Source organism: Nestor notabilis, unplaced genomic scaffold, assembly GCF_000696875.1.
Source record: "Nestor notabilis isolate BGI_N333 unplaced genomic scaffold, ASM69687v1 scaffold30223, whole genome shotgun sequence".
In the NCBI taxonomy this organism is placed as follows: domain Eukaryota; kingdom Metazoa; phylum Chordata; class Aves; order Psittaciformes; family Psittacidae; genus Nestor; species Nestor notabilis.
Genome location: NW_009923804.1, coordinates 998 through 9,569, shown reverse-complemented (window position 1 = coordinate 9,569; position 8,572 = coordinate 998). Strand labels below are relative to the sequence as shown.

General features: G+C 40.4%; 1 protein-coding gene across 1 annotated transcript in view; it reads left to right on the top strand.

Annotated features, from left to right (window-relative positions):
* LOC104404012 (low-density lipoprotein receptor-related protein 6-like) overlaps positions 1–8,363 on the top strand; it is a gene marked incomplete at both ends in the record, with an annotated part of 29,959 nt that extends 21,596 nt beyond the window's left edge. The window contains 3 exons of the mRNA XM_010012333.1: positions 3,568–3,784; positions 5,125–5,414; positions 8,137–8,363. Coding sequence (XP_010010635.1) covers positions 3,568–3,784; positions 5,125–5,414; positions 8,137–8,363 — 734 coding nt within the window. The remainder of the gene's footprint in view (positions 1–3,567; positions 3,785–5,124; positions 5,415–8,136) is intronic.
* Positions 8,364–8,572: the final 209 nt, after the last annotated feature.

The window sequence follows — 8,572 nt, the reverse complement described above, 5'->3', positions numbered from 1 at the left end:
CCTGCTGACCATTAAGTACAGCAGCTTAAAATGCAACCGCATTTTCAGGATTAATTTATTTTGAATAAGCTGTATTTTCATGAGGCCGTAGGTTTGCATTCATTATTGTTCTAGCAAAGCCCTTATCCTACAGGCAGGATATCTGGTATTTTTTCTAAGACCATTTAATTTTTATGCTGCTTTTTTTTTCATAGAACTACTTGCTCTTTCACGAAAGGTAGTGTTTGTGGTTGCACCACATCTGTTTCCTGTTGTAGTCTATATCCTCACTGTGGTTTGCAGTATTTAGAATGGCCTCAGAATGTGAAACCCACACCACATTGTGGTTAAAGGCAGCATAAACTGCCGGAGACACTGCTTCGTAGCAGCAGAAGATGGGTTTCTTGTAGGGGGGATTCTGTGGGATAGGCTTCCCTGTGATGAGCTGATCCATATGGGGCTGGAGAAGGGGAATCAATGCATAAAGTAGTATTGGCTAGGACTCAGTTGTCGACTGAATTTCAGTATGTGCTAAATTGATGCTGAAATCCTTTGAAATTGGCTGATTAGTGATTGTCTCTTTTTCCTTGTTCTTATTATGTGTATCATTTCTATATCCATTGCCACTTTCCTTCCGCCTTTCACCAGACTGTTTGGTTCTGTAGTATTGGTGAAATTCTATTCAAATCTCCTAAAATAAAGCCAAAGTGAATGCAGACAATGTGGTGCCATGGAACTATTCATATTGTAGTACCTGGCTGCTGGTGGGTGGCTGTTTATTCTGAGTAATATTGCACAGATGTGCGCAGGTAAGATTGTAGTGGCAATAGGATGTCAGGTATGTATAAGTACTTTCAGATAGGCGCCTGTTTTGTCTAGGTGACATAAAGCTGTCTTTCAGAGTAACTCTTATGTGGCAGAATAAAAATTAACTAAAATCAGATACTTAATCCTTAAGTCCTACCTTCTCTTTTCCTGACTTTCTTTCATTATAAGAGGAAGCATATCTAACAGCTCCCCAAAAGTTTGCCAAAGAAAGTTCATCCCACACCATACATCTTCTCTTTGCCAGTAGTTAAGCACCCCCTTAAATATAGAATTCTCTTCCTTTTATTAAGTACAAGGCAAAAAGCGTAATATCTTAAGATACTGCTTTGTGATAGTGATGTTTTACTGTTTATTACTTCGTGATTTTAGTTGACTCACTTTGCAACATCCATCCATTCTGTGTATCTTTTTGGTCTGCTTATCAAGCACTAATTGCCATGTATTAATTAGCTGCAAGCAAATGGCTTATCTCTGTAGTTTAAGGGGGAGGGGAAAACAAGTCATTACAGAAATTAAGATTACTGTGTTATGGTTAGAAAAGGGATGGTAGACAAAAGGGGATGACCAGTTTTGGTTGGTGGTTGTGATGGTTTCTTGAATGGACAGTGGGCTTAAGGACTGTAACTCACAGTTTATTTTACAGATTTTAGATTTGTGTCCCTGGTGCTAAAGTTAGTTTGTTGTTTAGCAACATCATTTATCAAAACACGGTGTAGGATTCATGGTGCTAGTAATTGAGAGAGCCAGCAGATGCTGAATTTTCTGAAGTAGAATAAATGCAATAGCAGGGCTGTTTTCAAAAGGAAGTCCAGGAATTAGGCAATTATGCTGGGCTCTGAGCCCAGCTAAACAATCTGTGATAGGAAAAGCTATGTTTGGATTTGGTTATCAGTGTAAAAGGACATAAGTTACAGATTTAGGATAGTAAATGCACCGTAATACAAAGTGAAGCTGCAAGTACCATGCTTAACTTTCTAAAGGATCTTGGAGAGAATGTAGGGGAAAAACCAAAAACATTTAACCAAGTAGTGCTCATCTTATTTTTGTGATGCGTGTGCGTTAGTGCATTTGTCCAAGCGTGCTGTGTACGCTTCTAGACTGAAGATTTTTTTGGTAAGCCAATTTCACAGATTAATTATGAGGGTTTTTTTAAAAAATAAATGTGAAGCTTATTACTACAAGCCAGCAAGTACGCAGACCCCCTTTCATGTGCACATGAAGATTCAGTTCCCTTTCTAACATCCTGAGAGTAAATGCAGCAGTGGAAGTTTATGGCAGGGAATAGTTTTAAGGAGCTCTTGAGTTATTGTGAAGATTATAGCATTTTATTCCACTTTTTTAATGAATTTAAAATATTTTATTAACATGCACATTACACTGTATGCTGAGAAAGCTACGGGTTTCAGTTCTGTTTCTCTATTCCTTTCCTTCTTCCCTCCAAATCTGTGCTTGGGTAGACAAAAGGTAGGATTTGCTCTAAACTAGCCTTCTCATTTCTCATGAGATAGGAAATTCTTCTGACCACAAACATCATCCATCTAGCCAGAGTTACTAAACCAATTGATCCTCAAGGTTGTCATTGCACAAGTCTCTGGGTTTGAGCCATGAGAAGAATGGGAAATCATACAGACTTGTCTAAGCTATCTTAATTCCACAAGGCAAATGAGTGAGATTTGAAAACAGTGATTTAATAAGTCACTTTTTCCCAGTCTTTAACTTGGAATGTTTTTGGGTAGTAGAAGGGTGTTGTAATGTTTTAGGGATTGGTATGCTGCCTTGAATTTTGTGACTCCCACTGCTTTGGGAAGCTTTTATATTAAGGTTGTGGGGTGGGGTTTATTTTTTACATGCTGTAAACTTGAAACAAGCAGAAATACTTTAGAAGGAACTTTTCTATAAAATTGTAGTACTGAATCATTTTTATGCTTAAAACATAGGACTCTCACTCCTGTCAGTATGGTACTTTTAATAATAATACTTGGCATTCATAAGGTACTTGATCACTTGAACATGCATACATATGTTCAATTAATCCTTTCAGTGCCTCTTTGAGGAAGTTAGGTATGACTTCTTTTTAGCAGTAGAGAAAAATGACACAGTAAATTCAAGTGTCTTGATCAAAAGCATGCAATTATTTACAGACTATTACTGTTCCTTCTAGCACAGAAAATACTGAACTTAATTTTGAAGAATGTAAAACTGGTTCTTTGTTCAGATTTGGGAATATAAACAAATTCTGTAGATCCTCGTGACTGTTTGCCTCAGAATTTATGCGGGGCCTCCTCTTACTGCTGTCTGTAATTTGGGCAAAGCTCACTTGGAAGAGTCTGTGGACTACAAGATGTCGAGCCAGGACCCCTTGACATTGTAAGCTTGTCTTCATTTGTGTAAAATGGTGTCTCCCATTTAAAACTAAACCAAGAGATAAGTCAGAAACGAGAGAGAGAGGCAATGTCTTAACAGGAACATATAATACTAGTTCCTAAAGCAAATATAAGGAATGTTATAGCATAATTTCACATTATGCTCTGTTTATGAAACTAACCTTATACATGAGGGATCCTCCATGGCTTTTAGAATAAGTATCTGTTGAAATAGTTTTGTTTTTTTAATAGACCCCTGTGTAACATTGATAGCATTTTAATGACCGGGAGGTTATTTTTTAATTTGAAGTCATAAGTGGAGTGGCTAGTTAATCAATCTCTGCTAAACACTGACAGATTTATTCTGTATATGTAATAAGTTTGTGTATATCCATAGGTCATGAATGCTGATGGAACTGGGAGAAGAATTCTGGTGGAGGACAAGCTGCCTCATATCTTTGGATTCACATTGTTGGGAGACTATGTTTATTGGACAGACTGGCAAAGACGCAGTATTGAACGTGTGCATAAACGCACAGCAGAGAGAGAGATCATCATAGATCAGCTGCCTGATCTAATGGGCCTGAAAGCTACAAACGTCCGCCAGATAATCGGTGAGTGAGACTGCTCATCAGGCAAGTAAAATGAAATAGAAAATTTCAGCAGTGCTCTTCTGCAGGTATTACTTTCTAACAAATTACATTTTCAGAAATAGGTAGAATCCAGTTCTATTGCGTGGTAACTGCAGGCTGCAGTTTGGGATAGGGTAGGCCTTTTGTGAGGTGCTTCAGTTCTCTAATTTGGAAGAATATCAAGCTGGAAAACAACCAGGCACTCCCCAAAATGAGTAATTTTCTGCTGCTTAGGGAAATTGGAGCAGCTCATAGGTCTGAAATGTCCTGGATCCAGTATGGGGAGAAGGATCATGGAAAATGAGGACTTGTCTTTGTAACAGCCAGCATTAGATTATCCCAGCTGTTTATGAAACTGCAGCTGTAGCAGCTTTTCATCTTGCAGTCTGAATATGTGAAATATGAGAAAGCTATGAATGAGCCAGTTTTGGTCAGTTCAGTACTTTTCACATTAATAATGCAAAATCATCTTTAAAAATAACTAGAAGTTCTTTCTGCCCGGGAGTGTCTGTGGTGTTAAAAAGCACAGTCTAGCTTTAAATTGGCTATTGTTGGCTATCTAAACACCAGTAGTGGTCTAACTGCAGCATCACAGGATTCATCACATTCCTTCAATATCTGGGTATGTGAACAAGGCTTGCAGCTTCTTGTTGCCATGTCTGGATTGTACCACAGGAAATCAGTCAAACGTAGTTGAGGTGTACCCTTGCTACCATGTTGACAAGGTGCCCTAAGGTACGTGTGCTTTAAATGCAGGTCTCTTTCCAACTGTGTGGCTAATGGAGCTTGGTAATGCTAGGCCTCTCTTAGTAGGTGGATTTCCAGCATGTGCAGGTACACAAATTAGTATGGCGAAGAGCTACTTTACTAGCATCCTGGGGAGAAGAGACTGTTGAATGGATGTGAAAATAGATCTGCAAATTTTTCATCTCTAGGAACACAATTGGGGTATGTAACTGGATCAGTGTACTGCAAAAGGCAGTGAAACATACACTTGTTTACTTAGATGTTTACTGTCTATACATTGCCTGTGCTGTGAATCAGGAGCATGTGGCTGTTGGAGTCCAGATCCCTTTCCCTCATGCTGGGTTTATTTCACGGGGTCAGGAAAACAAGCACCGTCTTTACAGCCAAGTAGAGTAACATCTGTCTAAAGGATTACAGGAGATGAGAAAAAATTACTTCATTCAGAGAATAAAAGGTGAAAAACGATATGTATTTCTTTAGGGACTCATAGTGTCGTTGATGCGTATGAAGACTGGCTTCATCTTCCAGCTGAAGTCAGTTTACAATGATTGTTTTTGCTTTTGTTGCATGCTTAGGTACAAACCCTTGTGCAGAGGACAATGGTGGCTGCAGCCACCTGTGTCTGTACCGACCACAAGGCCTTCGCTGCGCTTGCCCCATAGGCTTAGAGCTCATCAGTGATATGAAGACCTGTATCGTCCCAGAAGCTTTCCTGCTGTTCTCTCGGAGAGCAGACATCAGACGAATCTCTTTAGAAACGAACAACAACAACGTTGCTATTCCACTCACTGGAGTCAAGGAAGCTTCTGCTCTGGATTTTGATGTGACAGACAATCGGATTTACTGGACTGACATTTCACTGAAGGTAGAGGTTTTTTCTGTATTGGCTGTTAGGTTGCTACAAGGTTCTTGAGATGCTAAAGGATGGATAGACAGGGTGATTTACAAGATTCAAAAGATAGGTAAAAGAGCTTGTTCTAACTAAGAATGGCACACTAACAGCATTCTCTCCTATGAATCATTTGTACTGGATTTGCGTGGCAAGGTTTTGGTAGGAGGGAGCTACAGGAGTGGCTTTTGCGAGAGCTTTTAGAAGCTTCCTGTATGTCTGATAGAGCCAATGCCAGCAGCTCTGAGACAGACTGGCCGCTAACCAAGGCTCAGCCCATCAGCAACAGTGGTAGCGGCTCTGGGATAATAAATTTAAGAAGGGGAAAGGAAACTGCAGCACAGTAAATGGCAGCCAGAGGAGAGAGGAATCAATGTGAGAGAAACAGCTCTGCAGACACCAAGGTCAGTGCAGAAGGAGGGAGGAGGTGCTCCAGGTACCAGAGCAGATTCCCCTGCAACCTGTGGTGCAGACCATGGTGAGGCAGCTGTGCCCCTGCAGCTCATGGAGGTCTGTGGTGGAGCAGATATCCACCTGCAGCCCAGGGAGGACCCCATGCCAAAGCAGGGAAATGCTGTGACCCCCAGGGAAGCTTGCATTGGAGCAGGCTCCTGTGAGGACCTATGGCCCCATTGGAAGAGAAGACCATGTTGGAGCAGGTTTGCTGGCAGGATGTGTGACCCCATGGGGGATCCATGCTGAAGCAGTTAGTGAAGAACTGCAGCCTGTGGGGAGGGCTCCCTTTGGAGAAGTTCGTGGAGGACTGTCTCACATGGGAGGGACCTCATGCTGGAGCAGGGGAAGAGCATGAATAGGTCTTCCTGTGAGGATGAAGAAGCAGCAGAGACAATGTCTATGAACTGACCACAGCCCCCATTTCCCATCCCCCTGCCACTGTGGCGGAAGAGGTAGAGAAAATAGGAAGTGAAGTTAAGCCTAGGAAGAAGGGAGGGATAGGGGGAAAGTGTTTTAAGATTCAGTTTTATTTCTCATTATCCTGCTTTGATCTGATTGGTAATAAATTTAGTTGAATTTCTCCAAGTTGAGCCTGTTTTGCCTGTGATGGTAATTGCTGAGTGATGATTCCCTGTCCTTATCTCAACCCAAGAGCCTTCCGTTATATTTTCTCTCCCCTGTCCAGCTGAGGAGGGGGAGTGTGATTGAGCAGCTTTGGCAGACACATGGCATCCATACAGGTTCAACCCACCACATTATTTAAATGTAATGTAGACATTTTCACATAAAGGATTAGTTTGCAAAAATTCAGTTTTTCTGGCAGAAAGCTGAGAAGAATGCCATATGGCAGAAGGTTTTATTGCCAGATATATTTAAGAGGGGGAAGCCTTGTCTTTGGTCAGGAAGTGAAAACGAGTCTTACCTATTCATTAGTTTGTGTAGCTACTGCACATGAGATGTATTATGAATCACAGCCTTTGTAAAACACATCTAGGGTCTATACTGACAAATCAGAAAAGGTTGAAGTAGGTGTTTAAATGTGGTTAATGGAGTGGCAGAAATCTGTCTATTGTCTGTCTGTTATCTCTGTTATCAGTGAGTCTGGTTATTCCCTTTGTTTTCCATGGGTTGTAGATGTATTCAGAATTGTGAGCACCAAAAATGAGTTTTTAATGAAAGTTTTCTGCATTTGGGTTGAGACCTGTGCCAACAATAACTCATGGGCCTTTGTAACTGAAGAATCACAAAAGTTAAAACCACAGGGTTTAAGTGAGCTTGAGAGAAGTGACTTGGCTGAACTCTTTAGGTATGGTTTTAATCTGAGCTGTGTTCGAAATACAAATAAAGCTGATCAATTTTTAAGGGTGATACAAATGAAGACTGAGATACAAACTTCCCTGCTGTGTGCTGTCACAAACTGGCGTAATTAGCAGGTAGCATCTAAACTGGGAAGTAAATAAACTGTTGGTCTTTATGTTAACTTCTGATGGGCTATGGGTATGAGGAGTCTGTGTGGAAGGGAATATTAAGGACACAGAAAGGAAGCCCATGTATGCCAAAAAAAATTTTATACCATTCTAATATTATTTCTTTACTTTTAGGCTTATAAGTGGTTATAGTAAATCGGCGAATGTCTGAACTCTGATGTATTATTAAAATGTAATTCTAGCTGTATTTGTTATCAGAGGCTGATCCACAATGGCAAGAGTTAAGTCTTTTGAATAAAGGCCAAGAAGAAATTATACTTGGTGAAATTAAATTAAACCATCAGTATTGAACGACTTGTGCTAGTGAGCTGATCAGTTGTTAGATTGTTTTATTCTATTTGCTATTCTGTCCTGAACTTTTTCATTAGGCTGCTTTAAATAATGCTCCATGATATAACATCTATGCTTTTGTATAGTCCTGGGAGAGCTAGAATATTTCCCCTTCGAAGCTGGCACTGAGTTATTAAGGTCACTTTGGCATGTAGACTGCTTAATTGAACCAGACTAGTTATCCATTTATTTCCCCAGTGAAACACTATTGTAATTGACACAGAATACATTCATAGAGTACAGTAAATCATTACCTCTGAATAGTAGCATTGTTCGCCTTGCAAATAAGTAGCATATTGTAAGATCGTCTTTCCTATGAGGTGCCTAAAATCTGAAAGTGTTTAAAATGCAACAAAGAAAGCGACCAGTCCAATGACAGACTGGTAAAATTTCTAATTTGCCTGTGTATCTTTGTATCCCTGCAGACCATCAGCAGAGCATTTATGAATGGCAGTGCACTGGAACATGTTGTGGAGTTTGGCTTGGATTACCCAGAAGGGATGGCTGTAGATTGGCTGGGAAAGAACTTGTACTGGGCTGATACTGGAACAAATCGTATAGAAGTGTCAAAACTGGATGGACAGCATCGCCAAGTGCTGGTGTGGAAAGATCTCGACAGTCCCCGGGCATTAGCACTGGACCCTGCTGAGGGGTAACTTGCTGATTTAGTTTTATGTTTATGAATGGTGAAAAACAACATTGTAATATTTCCTCTAGGGCATGTTAGTTAGGCAGTGCATGTAATCCTGAGAGAACTCGGCTGGGGAATACAACCTGGTAATTTAAAGTATGAGGGCTGGAGGAATATGCTCCTAATGTCCTGAATAATCATTAAGAAGACTAAAAAAAAATCAGAGCAGC